At 62.0% G+C, this 23,130-nt stretch overlaps 1 protein-coding gene and 1 long non-coding RNA gene across 3 annotated transcripts; one reads left to right on the top strand and one right to left on the bottom strand.

Annotated features, from left to right (window-relative positions):
* Positions 1-128: 128 nt before the first annotated feature.
* STK11 (serine/threonine kinase 11) lies at positions 129-17,910 on the bottom strand. 2 transcript variants are annotated; one of them, XM_082836973.1, is made up of 10 exons: positions 17,620-17,910; positions 9,577-9,660; positions 8,668-8,757; positions 7,947-8,079; positions 7,720-7,856; positions 6,839-6,966; positions 4,601-4,658; positions 4,186-4,379; positions 2,000-2,213; positions 129-1,173 (listed from the first exon to the last, which is right to left on the bottom strand). In XM_082836973.1, the coding sequence occupies exons 1-10, from the start codon at positions 17,907-17,909 to the stop codon at positions 951-953; spliced, it is 1,551 nt and encodes a 516-aa protein (XP_082693099.1). In that variant the 5' UTR covers position 17,910; the 3' UTR covers positions 129-950. The 2 variants fall into 2 exon arrangements, with proteins under 2 accessions (XP_082693099.1, XP_082693100.1); XM_082836974.1 differs by having other exon boundaries at positions 1,042-1,173; positions 2,000-2,218.
* Positions 17,911-19,309: 1,399 nt separating this feature from the next.
* On the top strand, positions 19,310-22,377 carry LOC309959524. The gene is made up of 3 exons (XR_014326086.1): positions 19,310-19,379; positions 19,698-19,769; positions 22,226-22,377. It is a non-coding gene; the product is annotated as an uncharacterized lncRNA (long non-coding RNA).
* Positions 22,378-23,130: the final 753 nt, after the last annotated feature.

Below are 23,130 nucleotides of genomic sequence, written 5' to 3'. Positions count from 1 at the left end.
CCCTGAACCCGCCCTCCGCATGTTGAGCGGGCCGCACTTCCCGTAACCACACCGTCCAAAGAGCAACCAGGACTCACCAGTGTTTGAGACACAAAACCCAAACGGTCAAAGTTTCAAGTTTCCCAAGCTTTATTTATTGCCAAAAGATGGGGCAGCCCTCGCCAGCGGCCGAGTCGCCCTGCCCCGCCCCTCGAAGCTTCGTGCTGTCTGTGTGCCATCCAGTGATGGAGTTTGTGTTCTGTTTTCTGATTGATTATATTTACTGCATACTCTTGCTTGCTCTGGGTTTTCTCTGGGGACCCAGGAGTACAGAGGCCTTGGGCGAAAGGGGATCAGGCCCCCCTGGCCACTGCACTGTGGAGCTGTAGCCCCTGGGCTGAGCAGAGGGGCCTGTGGAGCTCTGGGGAAGCCGGGTCACCAGAGAGCACAGAGATCCAGCATGGCCAGAGGCAGACACGCGTGGGAGGCCCACGTTTCCACCCGGCACCACCAGCAAGACCTGCAGACCCGGGCCAGCCCGTCCACTGTGGGGTCCACAAAGGGCCCCAGGCTCAGGCTCAGACTCACACCCCCCCACCTGACAGCACGTCCTGCCACCCACAGTTCCCAAACATCCCTCACAACCACAGCTCAAATCCACCTGTTTTATTTTTTCTTAAAAAAGGAGAAGAAAAAAGAACCAACCAAACAATGAAAACAAGGCAGCCGCCGGGCTCCCCTGGGCACTGGGCATGCATCTCGGTCGACAGGCCCACTTGTCCTGCCCGTCCCGCTGAGGCTGTGGTTGGTGGGAACACATCACCAGGTGTGGGAGGCGCTAACGAGCGGCAGAGTAAAAAGAGGGGTCGGGGCGGGCGAGAACCAGTAGTCTCAACGTAAAGTGCATGGCGAGGGCTGGCGTGGGGCCGCGCCGGGCCCACTCCCTCCTCCCCCGGCGGGGGGGAAGGGGCTCAGCACAGGATTGCAGTCGGCAGGAGGTCGTGTCCACCGGCCACCAGGGGAGGGCGGACCCCAGTCCCTGCTGTCCCCCAACCACAGCCCTCCAGGACCCTCCGGCTTCCGGAGGGGCAGTCAGCACGAAGGGTGCAGTGGCCGCCTTCCTGGGCAGTGGGCAGCAGGCCAGCAGTCGGCAGGAAGACTGAGCAGGACCTGGCCGGGGCTCCTGGAGACAGGCTGAGACCAGAACAGAAGGTGGGTCACTTTTGGGTCAACGAAAGGCCCTGCATCCCAGGAAGCAGGCCCCCCTGGGGCCGCCCAGAGGGTGGGGAAACTGAGGCCTCGTCATGCCTCAGTGCTGTCAGACGCCTCAGGAGGCTAGGGAGGGCTGCGCTGCCTCAAGAGCCACCCCGGGCATCTCTGGCCACCTGGTGGGATTAAGCACGGCCTTTCTGCCACGGAACCGGGCCTCCCTCCAAAGAGTTCCTACCCCACCTGGCTGGTTCTGCTGCTGGCATACAAATTCCTTGGGAGGTGTTGCAGGGGCAGCTCCCTGGGAGAGGGGACATGGCTGGACAGGGGCTGTAGCCTCAGGCCCCTACCCCACTGCTCACATCCTGAGCAGGCGATGGGGTCTCCAGTGCCTCTGGGGCCCAATCACCCTTTGTGGACTGGGCGGTCAGGGCTGGGAAGAGGAAGCAGGGAGGGGAGATGACGGCCTCAGTCAGAGCCCAGCCCCTCCTGACCTGCTCACCCCCCAACCCCCAGCCTGGTCTGACGCCAGCATCGCCCTGTCGCAGAAGCAGCCTGGCGGGGTGGGGGTGAGCCCCGCAGGTCTGCAAGACAGGCTGCCGGCTTAGGGGCCCTGATCCTGCACACGCCGCCCCCTGACCCCAGTGTGTGGCCAACGCCCTGATGAAAGTGACCTCCAACCCAGACCCCGGGGGCGACAGGCACAGGCCGTGACAGTGACACCAGCCAAGCAGGACAGTGACACCAGCCAAGCAGGGCAGTGCCCACGGCACACCCCCAACCCATTCCTCCGGTCCCCGCCACTTCCCACCTGCAGGCGGCCACCCTCACTGCTGCTTGCAGGCTGACAGCCGGCGAATCTTGCTGCTGGCCGAGCAGGCCTTGCGGGCGGGGTTGGAGGCGGCACTGGCCCGGCGCTCCACCCTCGACCTGGCGCTCAACTGGGCTGACTCGGTGCCATTCACACACACGGCTTTGGGCGGGCCCCGGCTCTGTGCGCTCCGCCCAGCCTCCTCCTCCGGGACCTGTCCTAGGAAGGAGAAGGCAAACTTGTGCTGACTGGGGGTTCCCGACCAACACGCCCCCAGCGCCCCGCCTGCCCGGGCCCAGGCCACCTCCACCACCTGTCCCACCAGGTCCTGCCAATGGGGCCCCCATCCAGGGAGCAGCGGGGCTGGCCTTCGAGCCGGCTGGGGCGGGGCCCAGCCTACGCTCACCTGCCTGTTCAGGTGTGAGTGGAGCCCTGCACTCAGGTGGGTGGGAACACGGTGGACATCAGGGACCTGGGGCCCGAGCCTTGGCTCTCTCACCTGTGCGATGGCCAGACCTCGCTGGGCCCCGTGGGACTCGGAGGGGCTGGGCTCCGGCCGGGTGTCCGGACTCGCCGTCTCTCCCACAAGAGCCCGCCCCGGCTCTCCACGCCGGCACAAACGGAGAGGCCGTCACAGGTGCCTGCCATGCCCCGGCCCCAACCGTGTGGGCTGCCAGTGCTCACCGGGTCCCAGGGCCACTGGCCCGGGGCCGCCCGCCCCACTCTGTCCCCGCTGAGGCGTGGGGGGAGGGAAGGGTGCGGGAAGCCCGTGCTGCTGCCCACGGTGCACCCCCCTCCCATGGATGTCGGCAGGAAACTGCCTGCAGCTGCCTCAACAAGCCCATCTCCTCCGCACACGGAGCCCCGTCTCCACCAATGGCGTCCTGTGCCTGACTCAGCCTCTGAACCTAGCCGGGAGGCACCGGCCCGTGACCGGGAAGCGTCTCAGGTCAGAACCCAGAGCGTGGGGCAGTGTCAGCTGCCTGCTCTGAAGGGGGAGGGGGGCTGCAGGGGCGCTGAGCACCGAAACTCTGCGCAGATCACCTGGGGCCCAGCCTCTGGCACAGTGACCACGGTCGGAGGGTGGCTGGAGGGCACGGGATCTGCCCCACATGCCCTCAAGGCACTGGGGCCACTGGCCCCGACCAACCAACACCCGGCCCCAGGCCCAGCACCAGCCCTCAGGGTGGACGGCAGGACCAGGGACCCAGGGGAGCAGCTGAGAGCCAGCCTCTGACCGTGACCACACGACAGGACCAGAACGGGAGAAGCCCCAACACGGCCCTCTGCCGGCCCACGGGCAGGTCAGCGAGAAGCGGCTGCCCAACCTCAGCACAGGACCGTCCGTCCCCACGTCTCATGTGGAGGACGTTCCCAGGCCAGGGATCTGGCTCTGGCCCAGAGAGCCGCTCTTGAACAAGCCCTCCCCCACCCAGGCAAAGCAGCCCCAAGCCTCTGGAACAGGCCTGAAGAGACGGTGTGTGGTCAGTGCCTCTACAGCCGGCTGACCAGCAAGGCTCACGCCCAGGCACCTGTCCCGGGGCCCTAGTGCCTCTGAGAGACAGGACACCTTGCTTCTATCCTGTGGAAAGGACGGAGGATCCAGGAGGCCTCAGGACTGGACCGTGGCCAGGGTTCCCAGGGCGGGGCATCCCACCTGACCCCAGGACCCCATGGGGAACAGCTGCAGCCAGATGCACCAGAGGCCTGAGTGTGCCCCCAGGAGAGTGGGACACGCGGACGCACCCTGGGGCTGCTCCCTGGAGGCCCCACTGGCCACCCTGCACACGGGCTCTTTCTACAGTAAACGCCTAAGCCCTAGGCGGCGAGCCGGAAAGAAACAAGCATGGCCCGCACAGGCTCAGCGGGGCAGACCTTTATGCAGGAGCCTGCGGAGCCAGCCCCGGGGTAGCACAGCACCGGGGGAGGCGGGTGGGGCAGCGCTACACTAGGGCCCGAGCTCTGCCCGGAGCTGCTCGGCGGCCCTGGCCTCCGCTTCCTCTCCAGAAAGGTCTGAGCACTGGCTCTCCTGCGGGTCTCTCTCTCTAAGCCCTGCCTCAGACGCCTCCTCACCACCTGGGGAAGAAGGCCACTCGTCAGAAGGGTGGCCACTGCGGGGAGGGCCACCGGACCCTCGGGCCGGGGGCGGGGCCTCCCCACTTCTCCCGTGACCCCCGGGGACTCACCGGGCACCGTGAAGTCCTGAGTGTAGATGATGTCGTCCTCAATGTCGAAGAGCTCGTCATCCGCAGCGTCGGCACAGCCGTGCAGGTCCTCCAGGTAGGGCACCACTGTCATGCCGCGCCACCGGTCCTTGCAGTCCGCGCTCGGCGGGATGGGCACCGGCTCCTCGGCCGGCGGGTGCTTCTTCCGGAACCAGCTGCGGAAGCCAGCGGGTCACGGCAGCCGGAGGCTTGCCTGGCTCACCACATGGGCCCACCCCCAATTCCCGCTGAGAACCACGCGGGGTGGGAGAGGAAGAAGGGGCCCAACGGGAGAGACTGAGCCAGCAAGACCCCCGCAGCCCTGACCTCCCCCTCCCCTGCTCCCACTTGCTCTCACCACATGGGCCCCCAAGTGGGGAGCCCCGCGGGGACTCACCTGTGCTGCCGGATCTGCTGTATGGAAAACCGCTTGGCCGGCTCGTATTCCAGCATCCCTGCCGGGGAGACCAGCGGTGGGTGCAGGGGCCAGCACGGGCAGAGGGCCCTCCCCTGCCTGGGAGAGGTGGGGACGCCCGTGGGTGCCCGTACAGGGGAGGGGGTGGAGTGAGTGAGCGGAGCCCCCTCCCCCGCAGGCCTGGCCTCTACAGCCGGGTGCCCAGCACGGGGGCAGATGTTAAGCCCCCAGCTGAACGGAGAAGGACACAGCTGGGGCCGTCTCCCTGTCTTGACACGAGGGGCTGCCCGGCAGACACAACAAAGCCAGGTTGGGAGGACCAAGACCAAAAAAGGCTGGGACGCAGGACGGACAGCCCACCCCAGTGACCCTGAACCTGTCCACACGCCCTAAGGAGACAAAGCACATGGCTCGCCCCTGCTGGTGCCCACCGGCTTTGGCCAGCAAAGCCTGTGACTGGCCATTCTAGCTAGGACACCAAAGCCCCCCGAGGCAGCGGCAGGAGAACCGGAGGCCTCGAGGGCAACACACCGTATGTAGACACTGGTGTGAGGGCCTTTTGCCTGGCACCCGGACACTCAGAAGGGGCAAGGCTGACCTGCAGGCTGTGCTGGGCTGGCCCGAAGCAGCAAAGGGCGGCACCCCCCCCTGCAGGGCTGCAGGGGGCCCACGGCCCAAGGTCCCCAGCCCCCACCATGCTCAAGTGCCCACACCCTTCCCCACGGGAGGACCGAGCGTGACGCAGAGAGGGGGATGGGGGCGGCAGGGCTCTGCACACCACCTCTTGGAGGTGCCTTTGTTCTCAGGAAACGAGAGGCCATTTCAGAAGCTGGGGCTCAGAGAGCTGAGTGTCTGAGTGATGTGAGAGAGGAGGAAAGGTCAGGGTCGCGGGCTCGCTGCAGGAGGGCAGGGCCAGCGCGGTGTTCCAGACACTCACGGGGGAGGCGGCTCAACAGCCCAGTGGCCGGGAGGAGCCTGCATGCGGAGTGCAGTGCAAAGGCCCTGAGGCAGGCCTGGGCGGAGGAAGCGAGAATGGGACACCCTGCCCGGACCTGGGGACAGGGACACGGGTGCCCTCTGCCATCTCATCGGCCCCTCCTGGGGCTGTTTTGAGCGTTTATGAGAGCGAGGGTGGCAACAGATCATCATCTGTGTCACTGGAGCAAAGAAAGCTCCGTACAGAGGAAACTCCAACCCACCAGCCCCTGGCGAGGGAAGGAGAGTCCAAAACAACAGCTCACCGCCTGCAACAGCCCTCGGCCCTCGGTGGAGCTGGGGGAGGCCAGGGGGCACGCTCCGGGCACCCCCAAGGATGGGGCCCACGAGCTGCTAAGGAGCGCTCAGGTGGGGAGGGCTGGGACTGAGCCAGCCGGGCCACCGCCTCCCGCTTGCTGGCTCCTCCCACAGTCCAAGAAGACCCCAGGCAGGCGGTAGGCCCACCCCTCTGAGGGCCCTGGGGCAGCTGGCAATGCAGGCCTGGACTGCGGGGGGCGGGGGCGGCCGCAGAGCGCTGGGAACGCGGCTGCCCAGCTTCATTTCACCTTCACTAACAAGCCAAAGAACCGCGAGACTCAGTCGTCAGAAAGCTCAGGCGCCGCGCAGGGCTGTGAAGACCCTCTTGGCTGTGCCTCACGCGAAGGCCGGGCACTGACCCAGCGCCCAGCACAAGCCGAGGGTCAGGTCAGTTACACAGAGCCCGGGACTGTGGGCAGGGAACCCAGGACGGTGCCGGCCACACAGGGCGGTACCCTGCATGTGCTGCGTCATCAAAACTAACTTCAGGCAAGCCCCCGGATGCTGGTTTGGCTCTCACCCATCCACGCCCAGACAGGCCCCTGCCATACACAGACAGCGCCACCTGCTGTACAGGCCGGGAACTGCAGCAGGAAGAGCCCCCCCCCCCCAGGAGACCCCCACTCAGCAGGCGGACTGGGGTCCCCGCTGCTACTTCACTGTAGGGATGGGGGATCAGAACAGGGTGGAACGAAGGCCCAGGGCAGGCAGTGGAGCCCAGAGGAGCCAGCGGCCCCTCGCAGGCGCCCCTGCGCCCACTGTTCTCCACACCCGACTAGGCTCTGCACCACCCCGCCCCGCCCCATGTCGGGGAACTGCACAGAGAAGGGTCGGCCCACGGGAAACCCACGGGGGCCCCAGTACCCGCCGCCAGCCCACCCACCCCACCCACCCCTACAGCCCAGCCTCCTGCCTCGAGGGCCTCACCTTTGAGCAGGTCTGAGAGTGGGGGGCCGCAATCCCCCGGGATGGTGTAGTCCCCCTTCCCGATGTTCTCAAACAGTTTGTAGATATTGTCCCCCTCGAACGGGTACAGGCCTGTCGTGATGTTGTAGCTGCGGCCCCAGGAAGGACAGACCAGTCAGGAGGGCCTGCCTCGCGCCCCAGCCTGGAGCCAGTCTGGTCCCGAACCTTAACCACCCCCACTTGTGGGGACTTGGACTTGGTGAGGAGAATGTTCTGGAACACATGGTGGTGGCGGCTCACTAGGAAGATATGGAAAGCCACCGGATGGCACGCTCTGACATGGTGGGTCAACGATATATGAGTCAGCTCTCAGTAACATGAAACGGGACACCCACGCCACTGGCTGCGCGCACAGGGGGCTGCAGCGTGAACTCGCCTCGGGCAGGAGAGGCTTCCAGAGAACACAGGCCCACCCAGTGCCGCCTGAGCTCATGGAGGAACAGACGACCACGTGGCGGCGTCTGGGTCGGGGGTACGCAGCGGTGGGCCGAGCATCGCCGGCGACTCATGGTATCTGAGAATTCTCAGCCCCAGGAGTCAGGATGGAAACACCCACCCAACAGCGACTGTGGCCGGTGTGGGAAGCAGCGCAGGTGGAGACCAGCACAAGCCCAAGGTGGGTGGGGGCCAGGAGGATGGCCGGTCCCAGTGCCTGTCTCCCCACCCATGGGGGCTCCTGACCCCGGCTCTGTGGCCTTCACAGACTCTAGGGGGCGGCAGCAGCTGGGGGACCTGCCAGGAGGTGCAGGTCAGGGAAGCCTGGAGCCCAGACGGGGTACCTGGGGCCGGGGGGGTGATGGAGGACCCCTGGGGTGGAGGGACCCAGGCCCAGGGGCACTTACAGTGTGACCCCAGCTGACCAGATGTCCACCTTGAAGCCAGAGAAGGTGTCCAGGCCATTGGCGATCTCGGGCGGCTGGAACGCGGGGGAACCCTGGCTCGTCCGGCACGTGTCGTCCTCGGCAAACGGGTGCAGGGCCTGTAGCAGCACCAGACAGCCCTCAGGGAGTGGCCCTTGGCGGGGCCGGGACCCCACCCCGGGTCTGGCTTGGGGGTGGGGGGCACCTACCTCGGCCACGCCCAGGTCGGAGATCTTGAGCGTGCCACCCGTGGTGAGCAGCAGGTTGCCGGGCTTGATGTCCTTGTGCACGATGCCCTGGCTGTGCAGGTACTCCAGGCCGTCCACCAGCTGGCAGAAGTACCTGCAGGGCACAGCCTCTGTGACCCACCGCACCAAGAGGCGCGGCCCCACCTGTCGGGAACCTCAGCTGCCTGGAACAGCTGCCTGCAGCGACCCAGCGGGACCAAGGATGGGAGGCCGAGGCTCAGGGGCCGTCGGTGCCGGGCAGCCCATCAGGGAACCAGAGGGCCAGTGGCTGGGCTGAGCCACTCCTGGGCCCCCGCTGCAGTAGCTCCCACCACGGGCACCTGCCCCAGCTGCCCCCCCAGCCTGGGCAGCCCAGGGGCCCTGCTATCACCCCAACCTCTGTGGCCTGGATACAGCCCTGCTGCCCCCCCGTCCCCCCTGGGGCCAGGGACCCAGGCCAACCCACTGACCCCTCACACCACAGGCCAGCTGGTCCTACAGCAATTGGGTGTTAGGGGTTGACTGCCCAGGAGAACTAGCCAGCCGGGGCAGTACAGGCCGCTGTCAGCAGCTTCCCAAGCACAGGAGGCCCCAAAGCCTCGGTGGCGGCCACAGTGGGGCAGGGAGGTGCACAGAGAGGAGCTTGGACCCGTGAGTGACCGGGCGGGGGCGGAGGGGGCAGCAGTGGGGTCCGCACGCTCACCCGTGGGCCTGGCACACGGGGAAGCGCTTCTCGGGCACGCTGTCCAGCATCTCCTGCATGCCACACACGCAGTACTCCATCACCATATACGTGCGGCAGTGCTAAGGAAGGCACGCTCAGCCAAGCCTCTGCCCCAGATGGGCCATCCCCAGGGAACAGACAGATGCCAGGGGGTGAAGGCTGCACTAGTGCAGTGAGCTGGAGACCCCAGAGGGATCACAGGTGCTGCAGGAAGCCCCCCAGTCATTCCACACCCCAAGGAGGAGCTCAAGCCCCAGCCCTGGCCCCCAAAGGAGCGAGGAGGGGCGTGCTGGCCCTGTGGAGAGAAGGCCTGAGCAGGGGCGGGAGGCCAGGGAGAGACGAGGGCAGCACAGGGGTGGGGCTGCGGAGCAGGGGTGGGGAGCCCAGGGCCAGGCTGAAGCCCCCCAGCCGCATCTACACCGTGGAGGGGCAGCCCTGCGACTAGGATGGAGAGGACCCCCATCACCCTGCATCCAGCGAGTCAGTGACAGGCCCCTCTGCGACACAGGCCCCTCAGCAGGCCCTGGGGCCCCTATACCCTGCTTCTCGGAGCTGCAGCCCAGGAGTAAAGGGCGAAGGCCGAGGACACTCCCAGTACACCACTGCCGCAGTGACACACTCCCCATCCCTTCCCCCATGCATCCGCCACAGGCCAGGGCGCACAGCCCCCCGAACAGAAGCCAGGAAACCACAGAAGCCAGGAAACCGTCTCACTCCTGGGACCAGGCTGACAGCAGGGCCCCAGCTCCACATGAGAACAGGAGATCTAAGCAGAGAACCAGCATGCATCCTGCAGCGCCCCCCGTGGGCACTCACTGGAGAGGGGCCCCAGCCCCAAGGTCGGCAGCGCTCAGGGAACACCTGGCACCCCGAGCCCCAAAAGGATATATCTTCTGCTTCTCCTCGTTGTACAGCACGTCCACCAGCTGGATGACGTTTTTGTGCCGTAACCTCCTCAGCAGCTGGATTTCCCTGAAGACAGAGGACGGAGGCGTCAGCTAAGCCCCTTGGCCCGGCAGTGCCGCCAGCCCCCAGGAACCGTGCAGAGGGCAGCACCGGAGTGAGCAGCTCCGCACAGGGGCAGCTAGTCCTGGGCATGTCCCCGAGCCCAGCAACACGACCAGGCCCCGTACCCGCATTTTAACTGAAGACGCACAGAGACCACAGCGAAGGCCGCGCGGGGACACAGGAGAGCACGCGGGAGTTGGGGCTCCAGCCAGGTCCCCGCATCCCCCCACCCACTCCTCCCTCTGGAACTGAAGCCCAGGCTCCCCGCCGCTGTCAGGGCAGCTCCACGAGGACTCCCTGCAGGAGCTGGGGGCGGGGGGGGGGGGGGGCCGGGCAGCTCCGCAGAAGGTTGAACAGTCACCAACTGACCCAGCACCTCCAATCAGGGCACGTGCCCGGGAGGACCGAGAGCACGGCGACCCGGTCACACGTGCTCATGGCAGCACTGTCCACGGGAGCCCAAGGGCGGATACAACTCCAGTGTCCCTCCACACATGGGAACATCACTCAACCCTGAGAAGGGGTGAAAGCCCTGACACTCGCTACAGCGTGGACGGACCCTGAGAACAGGATGCTCAGTGAGAGAAGCCAGACACAGAAGGACACACAGTGTGTGATTCCATTGATGGGAAACGTCCAGAACAGGCCAGTCTACAGACAGAGAGTGGGTTCCTGGTTGTCAGAGACTGGGGATGGGATGGGGTGACTGATGAGGACAGGACTTCCTTTTGGGGTAACGGAATGTTCTGGAACTAGACAAAGATGAGAGTTGCTACGAAGATACTAAATGTCACCGAATTGCATGGTATATGAATAATACGTCAATAAAGATTTTTTAAAGTCCTCACCGGGAAGCCCAACCATGAAACATAAGACCAGCCGGGCAGGTGAGGGGTCCCCAACGTCATGAGACCCGAGGCGCATGCCTCCCACTGTCCACATTCCATGAAGAGATCGCCTATTCCAGGAAGCCGTTCCTGACCACACCCCACCCTCGCACACCAGCACGGATCCTGTGCCTTCGACACCACCCACCCTCCCCAGCGTAGGTCCTCCTCCCATGCAGATTCCCTGGCCTGGCACTCATGCAGCCTCTGAAGGGAGGGTGCCCCGGAAACAGCATTTCTGTGTAGCACCCACTCCCCAGACCCATAGCACAGGAGGCCACCGACTTGCTGGAGGAAACACAGCTTTACAGCTGCTTCCCGTGAGCTCACTGCCTGCCTGGCCTGCCCCCCACCCCACTCTCACCAGAGGGTTGCGGGGCGCAGCAGTAACTCTGCCCTCATTCCCCCCATCATTCCGCGCTTATCCCTAACCACCTGACCTCTGAGGTCTGGGATGCTGCACACATTTCAATCCACACCTGAATGGGAGGGAGGGGAGGAGACTCACAGACGTTGGGGTCACCCTGGTTTACACCGCCTGACCTTTGGGATTTATCCTGGTGTCCAGTGTGAACAGGGATCACACTCAATTTTCCCCCAAATAAATGACACACAGTAGCTCCGCCTCAGCACTGTGACGTTGGCGTGTCCTGGGCTCTATGGGGTGTGGAGCAGCATCTGACCTCCACCCCTTTGATGCCAGGAGCCCCCCTCCCTCATCGTGACAACCACAGATGTCCCCAGGTATCGCCAGGTATCCCTGGGGGCAAGACGGCCCAGGTGAGAGTCCTGCTATAAAGGACCAGGAACGTCCTGGGGTGTGGGGAGCAGACCCTGTACCGCCCCTTCTGGCCTGTGAGCCCCTCCTGACCTCTGGCAAGTGCTCCCTGAACCTTCCCACCTCGGGCCCCAGTGCTGGTCCCCCAGATCTCACTCACTCACTCAGTCTTGCAACGGACGGACCTTACCAGGCCCCTGTGGGTCAGGCCCCGGTCAGGTGGGTGCCCTGTCCGTGGGGGCTTGGGTGCACCTCTGACGCTCCGGGTCCACCACCACTTGTCAGGGAGCGGCGCTGTGCCCCCAGGCGTCCTTCCCGCTCTCGCCCAGACCACCCCACAGCTCTGACTCCCAGCCTTGCTTGCTGCCAGCTCTCCGGGGCCAGAGCTCAGCTCTGGTGACTCAAGGACCCTCCCCCGCGGGCAAGTCCCCTCCCTTTCTGACAGTCGAGGGCTGGTGGCCGCCCCGGGCCACACGGCACAGCAGCCTTTGTCATGACAGTGGTGACCAGGCCTTTGGGGTCCCTGCCAGGACTGAGTATAGAACTCCTCCTCGCAGGGGTCCCAGGGGCAGGGGTTCCAGGGGCAGGTGCAGAGCCGGCTCCCCTCAGAGACCAGTGTTTGGCACCTGCCGTCCACCCAGCCAGCCAAGTACCCGCTGAGCTACCTGGCCAGAGCCGCCATGGGGTCTGCGGCCCAGAAGGGAAGGGTGTCACGTAGGGAGCAAGCTGTCGCGAGCTACAAGCTGGGGGGGGCTGAGGGGGGTGCCCAGTGCAGACTCTGAGCCTGTGCCAGCCTCCCTGGGAAGCTGGCTCCGGGGGGGCTGAGGGAGGGCCCAGCGCAGACTCTGATCCTGTGCCAGCCTCCCCGGGAAGCTGGCTCCGGGCACTCTCCCTCTCGTCTCCATCCAGAGGCGCTGCAGCGGCTAACTAAACCACACGTGTGGACACCAGAAGGCCCTTCGTACCTGGAGCCAACACGTGGCCACCACCTGGAGCGCTTACAGCCAGGCTTCAAGCAGCCTGGCTGCTTGACCCAAGTGTGGGAACCCGCCTGAACTCAGACACAGGCTGCCAATAACACGCGTGGCAGCTCCGGGAGGGGGGCCCGCGGCTAGTCCAGGGGCCCCGGGGAGCTCACCCCAGGCCTTCCAAAGCGAGGACAAGCCCCATGGCTCTGCCTTCTGTGCCGTGAGATACCTGGGCCTGGAACCATCTTCCGGGCCGCACCTCCCCATCCGCCCACTGCCTTTGGGGCAAACTTCTGTGCGGGAGGAGGCGGACGGCAGCACCCCTCCCTCCACAATTAAACAGCTCACCCCCTACTCCGATGCCGACAAAGCCAGCCCTGAAGGGAGGTCCCCGCGCTGTGGGTGCGTCAAGCGCTCATGTGGTCAGTTAACCGTGATGGAAACCTCCTGGAGAAAAATGTGTAAGTTCCAGTATGGATACCAGAGAAGTGACTACAGTGTCCAGCTCCTCCGAAAGAGGAGAACCACACCCACAGGCGGCATGGAGATGTGCGCTCCGAGCGGGTAAAATGGGTGTGGAGGACCCCCGAGACATTCACTGCAGAGACCCGGCCAGGGAGGAGCTGCTACACCTTCTCTGAGTTCTCCTTCTCCTACAAAGCACACCACTGACCGGAAAAATAGAAAAACAGTATTTAAATAAAGAGGAAAAGCCAGGCGCTCAGCCAGGATGCAGGAAGTAAAGTGACAGGAAGCTGAGCCTTCCGGCCCGGCCGCAGCTGCTCAGGGCGGGTGTCACAGGGACCTGCCTGCAGTGCCGCCTGAGCAGAGCGGACTGCTGGGGATGGACTCGCTGACTACCCAGGAGGGAAACGGAAGAGCCCCTGGAGCTCACAGAGGAATGGAAAGGAGCTGCCACCACGGTCGCCCATCCCACAGCCGCCGGGGATGCACCCACCTCTTTCCCTCCAGACGGGGATGGTGACAGGCATGGGTCCACAGAGAGCAGGGGAGGGGACGATGGCAGCTCTGGACGAGGGACACTGAGCAAGACCCCCCTCACCCCTTGGCCTCTCTGCTGATGCTTCTAATCATATGGCAAGAGGCCATCGGGGATCCGGGAGAGAGACTAAAATGAGGAGGAATTCACTAAAAGTGAAGTTCAACACAAACACTCGCTCACGCAGCTTCCCAGAAGCACAATTCCTAACGGGCACCAAGTGGGGACAACCCGAATGTCCACTGACGGTTGAGTGGATACACCACGTCCCTCCACACCCGGGAACATCACCTGAAAAGGGGTGAAGCACTGACACTCACTACCACGTGGATGGACCCTGAGAACACGATGCTCAGTGAGAGAAGCCAGACACAGAAGGACCCACGGTGTGTGATTCCACTGGTGGGAAACGTCCAGAACAGGCAGATCCATAGAGACAGGGAGTGGGTTCCTGGCTGTCAGGGGCTGGGGGAGTGAATGCTGATGGGGGCGCGGTTCCTGTTGAGGGGATGGGAGAGATGTCCTGGAATTAGAGGTTATGGTTGCACTCTCTGAAAATACTAAACGACACTGAGTTACCTGCTAATAGTTGAATTTTACGTCATGTAAATTATGTCTCATTAAAGCCGTTAAAAGAACGAATCGCCGTGTAAAAGAACGAATCGCCGTGCAGCATGAGGTCAACATGGGATAAAGGGCAGCTTTGATGTGATTCCCAACACACTCCTGAGTGAGGAGCCAGTGTCCCCCCCCACCCCCTGCGCCACAGCCTGGGGTGTATCCCAATGGCCCCTGAGCTCCCACTGCACCTCACAGTCACACCCCTTGGCCAGGGAAGGACCAGACAGGGAGGCCGCGAGGACGTTCAGTGCGGGGCGCCTCAGTGGACCAGCCGTGCCCTATCGCTGCCAGCCTGGCCTCACGGCAGAATCCTTCCCAATGGGGGGTGGGGGGCAGGTGCCCAGCAGATGCCAGGACCTGGCAGAGGCCACTCAGGACGGGAACAAAGGCCAGCAAAGTCCAGGCTCTGCTGTACGTGCTAAAATCCCAACCACTCACCCCCCAGGTTTAAGTACCTGCCAGTCGCTACTGGCCTGGCCAAGGGAGGCCCAGCCTAGAGACTGGTGTCGGCCTGCTGGGACCCAGCCACACGGGCAGGGACGCCGATGAAGGAGGCTGGCAGGGCCGCGAGCCGCCCAGCGCCGGCCCCGCATGGCTAAGTGCCCGCACCCCGCACACACTGGGTACAGACCCTGACCTGCCCTCACACAGACGGGCCGTGGGGCACACAGACTGCCCTGGCCGCTGTACGCTTCTAAACAGCTGATGAAAGCCCACAAAGAACAGTATCTTGGGACAGGTGAGAATCCCGTGAGCGGGGCCCATCTGCCACCCAACTTCCCCGGGGGGTTGCGTCAGAGGGGCGTGTGCCCACCGTCTGTATGGGTGCGGAACCCCACGGCTGCCCCCAGCCAGGGAGGCGCCAGCGCGGCTTCTGCTGCCAACCGGGAAAGCAAGCAGGTACAACTTACTGTTGAAAATGATCTTTAGGGGAGTTTAATTTTTCATTACAAAGTGCTTGGATAGGTGACGAAAACATGCTAAACAAAGGCTCGAAGGGAGCGTGGCAAAGGCATTAGTATTAAAACGATGAGTAATTTCTGTCTTGCTTCTCGGCGGTTCTCAGAACTTCCGTGTTTTACAATAAGAGCAAATTAGTCTTTGTGAGCAAGAGGGGGCAAGCACAGACCCACAGCAGCCCTCCTGGGAGGGCCCGGGGGCCCCTTTAACACAACGTGCATTCTTTAAGGAAAAGCTTCCCGTCCTAACTGGAGCTGGGGGACTCCCGAGGCTTCTCTGGAAAGTTCTGGATGCTTCACTCCAAGAGAAGGGTCTGGGGTTGAGTTCATTAAGTCTCTCCAAGACAAAGGAGCCTTTTTTCCCTGCAGCCGCCTGGCGGCAAGGCTGGCCCAGAAGCCTGGATCTCTGGGCCGGGGAGTGGACACCCAGCCCTTGCTTGAGCCCAGGGCCTCACCTCCTCCGGCCTCCAACCCGGGGCACTCTGTCAGGACTCAGAACAAGGGGACAGGGTGCCTCCGAGCAGGGCGCGCCCCCTCACAGCGCCCAAGGAAGGAGGCGCGGTGGGTTTTAACCCGCAGCCGCATACCCAGCAGGTCCTCACGCCACACGCTGCAGACGGCAGGTGAACGCACGGGGCCAGCGCTGCGCTCCAAGGGGCCTCAGAGAGGTGAAGACCTGCGCTTCTAGGGCTAAGCTGGAGGAACCGGCCCAGGCCCTGCAGCTGTGACACCTCGTGTTGACTGCCAGGCCGGCTGTGGACCGCCAACCACTCTGCCTCCTGGGCCTCAGTTTCCCCTCCGGTTCTTCGGATGGACACTGTGTCTCCACAGCTCCTGGGACCGTGGCTGACCGCTCAGGAAACGAGGACTGGGAGCCAGCAGGCTGCGACCCTCCAGTGGGGCAGCAGAGCGCGAGGGTACGCTTTGGGTGGTGAACGAACGTCCCCTAACTTGACCTTGAGCATGTGCATTTGCATGTGGGGAGGGCCTTTATCACGTGTACATCATGCTTTGGCAGAAGTGGGCGCTCGACACCTCCATCGCGTCTGCGGATGTGCTGGGACCCACTCAGCTCTGCTGCCCCCAGTCCACGCCCCTGGACGCGTGCACTCCCTGAAGCCCCAGGGATGGCCAGCAGGGTGGGCTTGGGCGACTCTAGCCAGACAGATCAGTTGGGGCTGGAAAGCAGCCTGGCCCCTTGGGGACGGACTCTGGGAACCCCTCCTACCTCGGGGTGCTACTCCCAAGAGGCTGGGGCCTGGGGTGCCAAAGCAGCCCAGCGTAAAGCACCGGCACCAGAACACCTCCACGGACCCAGGCTGACCTCAGGCGGAGGGAGGGTGCATCCATTCTGCAAGAGCACAGCACCGCGTTCCCTGGACAGATCCAGGGATGAGGCCTAAGAGGAGCCAGGAGGACGAGGACCAGCCCTGGAGAGTGGGGGGGCCCAACCCGGAGCAACGGCCAACTGGCATCCCGAGGGCCACGTCTCCCCCACACGCTTCTGCCTTAATGAGAAAATGTGACTTAGAAGCAGGGAGTGGGGATCTGATGAGAGGCGTGGCCTCGCTTGGCCCACAGGAGGGCACCCGCTGTCCCCTGGCCTGTCTCCCCAGGACACCGGTGGCCCCTGCCCCACCCCCACCCTGCAGGTAAGAGATGGGCACAGAGAATTGAACAACTGGCCCTGGGGCGCCTGGCCCCACCTTCGCCGGGGGTCCACAGCTGGGGCACTGACCACAGCCAATCAGGTCTCAGCACCCTGCTCCCCGACTTGACCACCCTAGGCAGCCCAGAGCAGGCAAAAACAGCTGGGCAGCACGCTGTCACACTGCATGAGAGCAGGAGGGCCAGGAGGAGGGAATGAAAGTGGATCTGGGAGCAGCACTCCCAGTACCGGCCAAGGTCACCAGCCAGTCCCGCTGCCGCCTGGCCCGTGAGATAAACCCCTCGGCTTGGGCAGGGCAGCAGCGATAAGGATGGGTGGCCCCTCCTGAAACCAGCAAGAGGGATGGAGGCAGGGCTCCCACTGTCCTGGCGGCGGTGGGGTCTGCACACAGACCCCACCATCTCTGGGATGTCAAGGGGCAGACGGGTGCCTGAAAAAATACGTGTAAAAAGTTTGCGGGGTCACAAGTTGACCCCCTTCTCAGGAGTCACCGGGCCTGCGACTCGCCAAAGCGTCCTGTGTCACATCCCAGGAAAGTGAGAAAGGGCGAAGTTCCCCCCTGCTGACTGATAAGCCGGTGCAAACAATTATTTTTGGCAACCGCACGGTCCCCCTCCAACAGGATAAACAAACCGCGTGTCCCCAGCCCTACTAAGAGACGCGCGCTGCGCGGAAACCTGCCGGCGGCGGGCAGGCCCCTTTCCGAGCCCAACTGCTCTCAGCCAAACCAACGCCGGCCGCTTCCGCCGGGCACCTCAGCCCTCCGGACAGCCGGGAGGGCAGAGGGGGTGAGGGGCGCCCCCTTCCGAGAAGGGTTCCGCATCGGCCGAGAGCACAGGACGCCCAACCGCAACAAGCTAGTCTGACTTCACCAAAGTACCCTAGCGAGTTGCCCACGACCTTCCCCGGCTGGTCGGCTCGGGTGCTTAAGGAGAGGACGAAAGGAAGAAAGCGAGAAATGGAGGTAGAAGAAAGGGAGGAAAGGAGGAAGGAGGGGGCCGCCCAGCGGGCCGCGCCCCCACCCAGGAAGCCCGCACTTACTTCTTTACGTTGGCCTCCCCGTTGGGGATCCTCCGCAACTTCTTCTTCTTGAGAATTTTGACGGCTCTCCGGCACAGCGTCTCCGAGTCCAGCACCTCCTTCACCTTGCCGTACGACCCCTCCCCCAGCAGGTCCCCCATCAGGTACTTGCCGATGAGCTTGGCCCGCTTGCGGCGGGGCTGGTAGATGACCTCGGTGGAGTCGATGCGGTGGATGAACGTGTCCATCCCCACCGACATCAGCTCGCCCTCTGTAAACATGCCCAGCTGCTGCGGGTCCGCCACCTCCATCCTAGACCCCAGGCCTCCGACTCCCGCCGGCGGTCCCTTATCCCCTTTCTGAGCTTCGCGGTGGACGGTTCTTCCGTTTGTCACCCCCCCCCCCAAATTCCCTTCTTCAAAAATAAAAGTCAACAAAATCTCAAAAAAAGAAAAAAAAAAAAAGGAAAACCCTTCTTGGAAAAGAAACGATTGTACTGAACGTGAGTTCAAGAGGCGCGCCTGGTCCAGAGCCCGGGCAACCGGGCGTGCGCAGCGTCCCAAGTTTGGGGGCCGCCCGGCCTCGCAGCTTCGAGGCGGGCCGGCGCGTCCACGGGGGCCCTCGAGAGGCCGGTGGGGCCGGGAAGTGCTAGGTCATTCTCCAGGGACTTTAGACCCTCGAACGAACACGGCCGCGGCAGGGTCGAGTCTTCTCCGCGCCGTCCATTACCAGCGGCCCATGGCGCGCGCCGGGGGCCCCGCACAGGCCGGCCCCGGGGCCCCCAGAGCTGGGCAGGCGAGCTTAGCCGGGGGCCGGGCGCGCCTCTCGGGGACGTCTCCCACCGACCTCGCCGTCCGGGGAGCCCGAAACGCCGGAAGGTGCGTGTCCTGAGCGCGCGGGGCACCTCCGTCCGGCCCAGCCGGCTCCCGCCAGCGCCGGGGCAGCCCGGGGCCCGCCGGCCGCAAGGAACAAGCCCCGTCCGAGCCGCCCACTGCCCGGGCGCCCGCACACCGGCCCGGGACCCCGAGCGGCCGCGCGGGCCCGGCGGGCGCCCCTCCCCAAACGGCAGCCCGCGCTCGCTCTCCGCCCGAACGCCGTCGGCCGCGGGCCGCGGGCCGCGCGGGGCTCCGGGCGGCCGAGGCGGCGCAGGCCGCAGGCCCCGGGCCGGGGTTCCGGAGGCCGCCGGAGCCCGGGCGGCGCGTCCCCCGCCGCGGCCGCCGCGCGCGTGGAGCAGGCGGGGCGACGCGGGGACCCAGCCCATGCAAGGCGGCCGCACTGCCGGCCGGCGCCCGCCGCCGCTGCCGCCGCGCCCCGCCTCACTCGCGGGGGCCCCGGGCCGCCTCCCCCTTCCGCGCCCGACACGCCGCCGCCATCTTGTTTACCTCCTCCCCCGCCCTGGGCCGCCCCGCCGCCGCACGCCCGCCGCGGGCCCGCCCCTCGCGGCACTGACGTGCACGCCCGTTGGCCGAGCCGGCCTGCCCCGCCCCCTAAGCGAGCCCCGCCGCCGCCCCCCATTGGGCCGTTTGGACCCAGGCGGGCGCCCGAGCGGGGATTGGCTCGAGCCCGGCCCCGCCCCAGGGGTGGATACTCCTTGATCATTGGTCCGCGGGGGCGACCGTCAATGGGAGGGGGCGGGAAACAGGCGTGCGGAGGCGAGGCCACGACGCTGACCTGGGAGGGGTTGGGGGCTGGGGGCGGAGGTCGCTAGTGCCAACAGCGTCCTCGGAACCGGCGGGGTCGGAGCGCAGCTCTTGCGGCCGGGACGCGGCTCGGGGACCCTGGTGGGTGCCTACCAGGGCCTCTCCCCCGAAACCCCGTTTGAGGCTAGGTCAAGGGTCAAAAAGTAGCCGAAAGTGGCCAATTCGAGGCAAAAAGCCTTTAAGAATCTCTCGGCCCGGATCGTGAGAGAAGTGCGCTGGGCGGAGTCTGCCCAGAGAAACTCACGGGCTAAAATTCAGAACCCAGCTGGGATGGTGCCAGCAAAGTGCTTTGGATGAAAAACAAACAGTTGGCAAAATACTACGTCTTAATGAAACTGAAAATACCTCCAGGCCTGTGTTGTTGTTTTTTTTTTTTACCTTTCTGTTTTTTATCATTAGATTCTTACTTTGCCGGAACAAACTGCTTGAGTGGAAACGTTGGGAGCTGACACCATCGGATTTGAGCTCCAGGTTGGTGGTTCTGAGCCTGACACCTGTGAACTACCTAAACCTATGTGCAAAATTGAGTGTGCGCATGTGCTTGTTCTTGGGGACATCCGTGAGTTTCATCAGATTCTCAAATGACCCACAGAAGAGGGATTGCTGTGGCTTTGGGGGTGGGGGGCCACAAGTCACACCAACATACCAACAAGTCCTAATCAGACCATGTGGATTAGCCTGAGATTTCTAAATCATAAAGATCAGAGAAGAAACCACTGAAACAGAATAGAAAAAGAATAGCGAAGGGCTTCCCTGGTGGCGCAGTGGTTGAGAGTCCGCCTGCCGATGCAGGGGACGCGGGTTCGTGCCCCGGTCCGGGAGGATCCCACGTGCCGCGGAGCGGCTGGGCCCGTGAGCCATGGCCGCTGAGCCTGCGCGTTCGGAAAAATTAAAAAAATAAAATTAAATTAAATTAAAAAAAGAATAGCGAAAATTGATGAAGCCAAAAGATCGGTCTTTGAAAAGATAAAAACAATTGATAAAACTCTAGCCAGACTGACCAAGAAAAAAGGATGACCAGTATCAGGAATTAAAGAGGGGATATCACTACAGACCCTGCAGATATTACAAGGATTAGATATAGGAACAACTCTATGCCCATAAAGTCAACATGAAATGGACCGACACCTGAAAAGGCACTAAAATGAAAGCTTACTCAAGAAGAAATAGATAATTTACATCATTTTATATCTATTAGAGAAATTAAATCTGTAGAGAAAAACCTTTCTTATTTTGGCTGCACAGCTTGTAGGATCTTAGTTCCCCCATCAGGGATTGAACCCAGGCCCATAGCAGTGAAAGCACAGAGTCCTAACCACTGGACTGCCAGAGAATTCCTGGGAAAAACCTTTCAACAAAGACAATTAAGGTCCAGATGGTTTCATTCGTGAATGTCCATCAAACATTTTGGAAAGAAATAACATTGGTTTCAAACAATCTCTTCCAGAAAACTGAAGAAGAAGGAACACTGCCCAACTCCAATTCCTTTTAGTATTTTCTATGTTTTTGACTGCTGGCTTACGCCCAAATTTCTTGGAATCTGGGGTATTTGATAATTTTGGCATCTGTAGGCCTCACTCTCCTTCACTCCACCCCTCTCCTGATGTTCAGGACACATGGAAGGGACTTGGGAAATGTTTGGTGACCATTGCAGAAAGAGTCCATGAAGGTGAATCTCAGTTCAGACGCCACCTTTTCTGAGAAGTCCTCCTGATCATTCCCTTGAATGTAACCCCTTTCCAGTTTGATTTTCTTCTTAACACTTGTCACCAGCAGAAACTCTCATTTATACATTCCGTTACCCGTTTTTCTTCGGTGTCTGGAACTACACTGGGAACTCTCTGAGGCAGAGCCTGGGTATGTCTTGGCCACTGCTGCATCCTCTGCAGTTTGAGCTGTGCTGTCCAGTACGGCAGCCACTGGCCACATGTGTCTGTTAAGCTCCTGTAATGTGGCTGCTGGAATTGAGATGTGCTGTGGGTGTAACCGCACACTGGAATTTGAAGCCTTAATGTGAAAACATGTTAACATAATATATGTGTATATACATATATATATGCGTATATATGTATATCTTAATAATTGCAATGTGAAAACACCCAATAACTTACATTGATTACATGTTGAAATGATAAATTTTGGATATGTTAAGTTAAAATAAATGTTATTAAAATTAACCACTTCAGGGAATTCCCTGGCAGTACAGTGATTAGGACTCCACACTTCCACTGCTGGGAGCCCAGGTTCGATCCCTGGTCAGGGATCCCACAAGCTGTGCGGCACAGCAAAAAAATTAATTAATTAAATTCAATTAGGTTAACCACTTCATACCCACTAGGATGACTATGGTCAAAATAAAAAGAAAGAAAGGATGATAACAAGTATTGGCAAGGATGTGGACAAACTGGAACTTTCATATAGTTGGTGCAGCCGCTTTGGAAAAAAAGTTGAAAGTTTGACATTGAGTGACCACGTGGCCCAGTAATTCCACTCCTAGGTGTCTGCCCAAGAGAAATGGAAGCATACGTCCACACAAAAACTTGTACACAGATACTTGCAGGAGCATGATTCACAGTAGTCCAAAAGTGGAAACAACTCAAATGTCCATCAACAGATGACGGATAGACAGAATATGACATATCCACACACTGGAATAATATTCAGCCATGAAAAGGAATGAGTCATTGACACACATGGATGAACTTGAAAACACGGTGCTCAGTGAGAGAAGCCAGACACAGAAGGCCACCCAGTGTGATTCTGTTGATGGGAAACATCCAAAACAGGCAAATCTGCAGAGACAGAGAGTGGATTCATGGTTGTCAAGGGCTGGGGGAGGGGCTGGGGGTGTTTGACTGCTGATGAGGACGGGGTTTCCTTTCCAGGTGATAGAATGTTCTAGAATCCTCCTTCCACCCTCCTTACAGGTGACTGAGGTTTGCAGAGGCAAAGCCCCCGACCAGGTGCCTGGTGGAGCGGGCACTCACATGTCAGTGCCCAGCCTGGGAGCCCCCAGGAGCCCAGTAAGAATTCTAGCATCATCCTCTCCGGGTGATGCAGGCCTTGGAGCTGCCCAGCTGTGGTGCTTATGTAAGGTTCAAACCCAAGCCAGGCTAGCACAGAGCCAGTTTTGGGGGACCTTCCCAAGCACTATGAGGTTGAGACCCCTGTGAGGGCTGCTCTAAGCCTCAGCTGCGGAGCTGGTGGGGGGGAGGCGGGGGGGTGGGGGGTGGTGGAGTGCTGGGGGGGTTCCTGGCTTCTCCTATACCATTTCTCTGAGTGGGGGAGTAACAATACCGTGTCATCAAATATAAGAGCCATGGGAAGTGAGATATACTTTTACTTTATGAATCACCACAAAAAGAAAAGACTTGGCAGCCAGGGATGACACTTTGGACCTAGAGAGGCAGCATGACCTCTGGGACAGTAAACTGTGACACATGGGATTAGTAATAGGCCTAAGCCATGGTTACAAATATCTACGGGAGCCCTGGGAAAAATGCTTTGCCAGCACGCTCTCACCCTCACCATTCTTCGGGTTCTGTTAAGGACGCTGGGTTACAGGTGGGGCCCAGGTTATAGAGGTGGGGGGCCCCAGGATGAGGTCTCAGGTTACCATTGAGGGGCTCCAGTTTCTAGGTGGGGTCCCCAGGTTATGCATGGAGGCTCTAGGTTTAGGTGTGGGGCCCAGGTTACAGATGGGAGCCCCAGATTACAGGTAAGGGGCCCCAGGTTACAATGGGAGGCCTCAGGTTATAGACGGAGGCCGCAGGTTGTAGTGGGGGACCCAAGGTTATAGGTAGGGGGGCTCATGTTACAAGTGAGGGGCCCC

The sequence above is a fragment of the Leucopleurus acutus genome, assembly GCF_964270905.1.
Source record: "Leucopleurus acutus genome assembly, chromosome: 3".
Taxonomy (NCBI): Eukaryota; Metazoa; Chordata; class Mammalia; order Artiodactyla; family Delphinidae; genus Leucopleurus; species Leucopleurus acutus.
The sequence above is the reverse complement of the archived record's forward strand: the minus strand, read 5'-3'. Positions and strand labels throughout refer to the sequence as shown.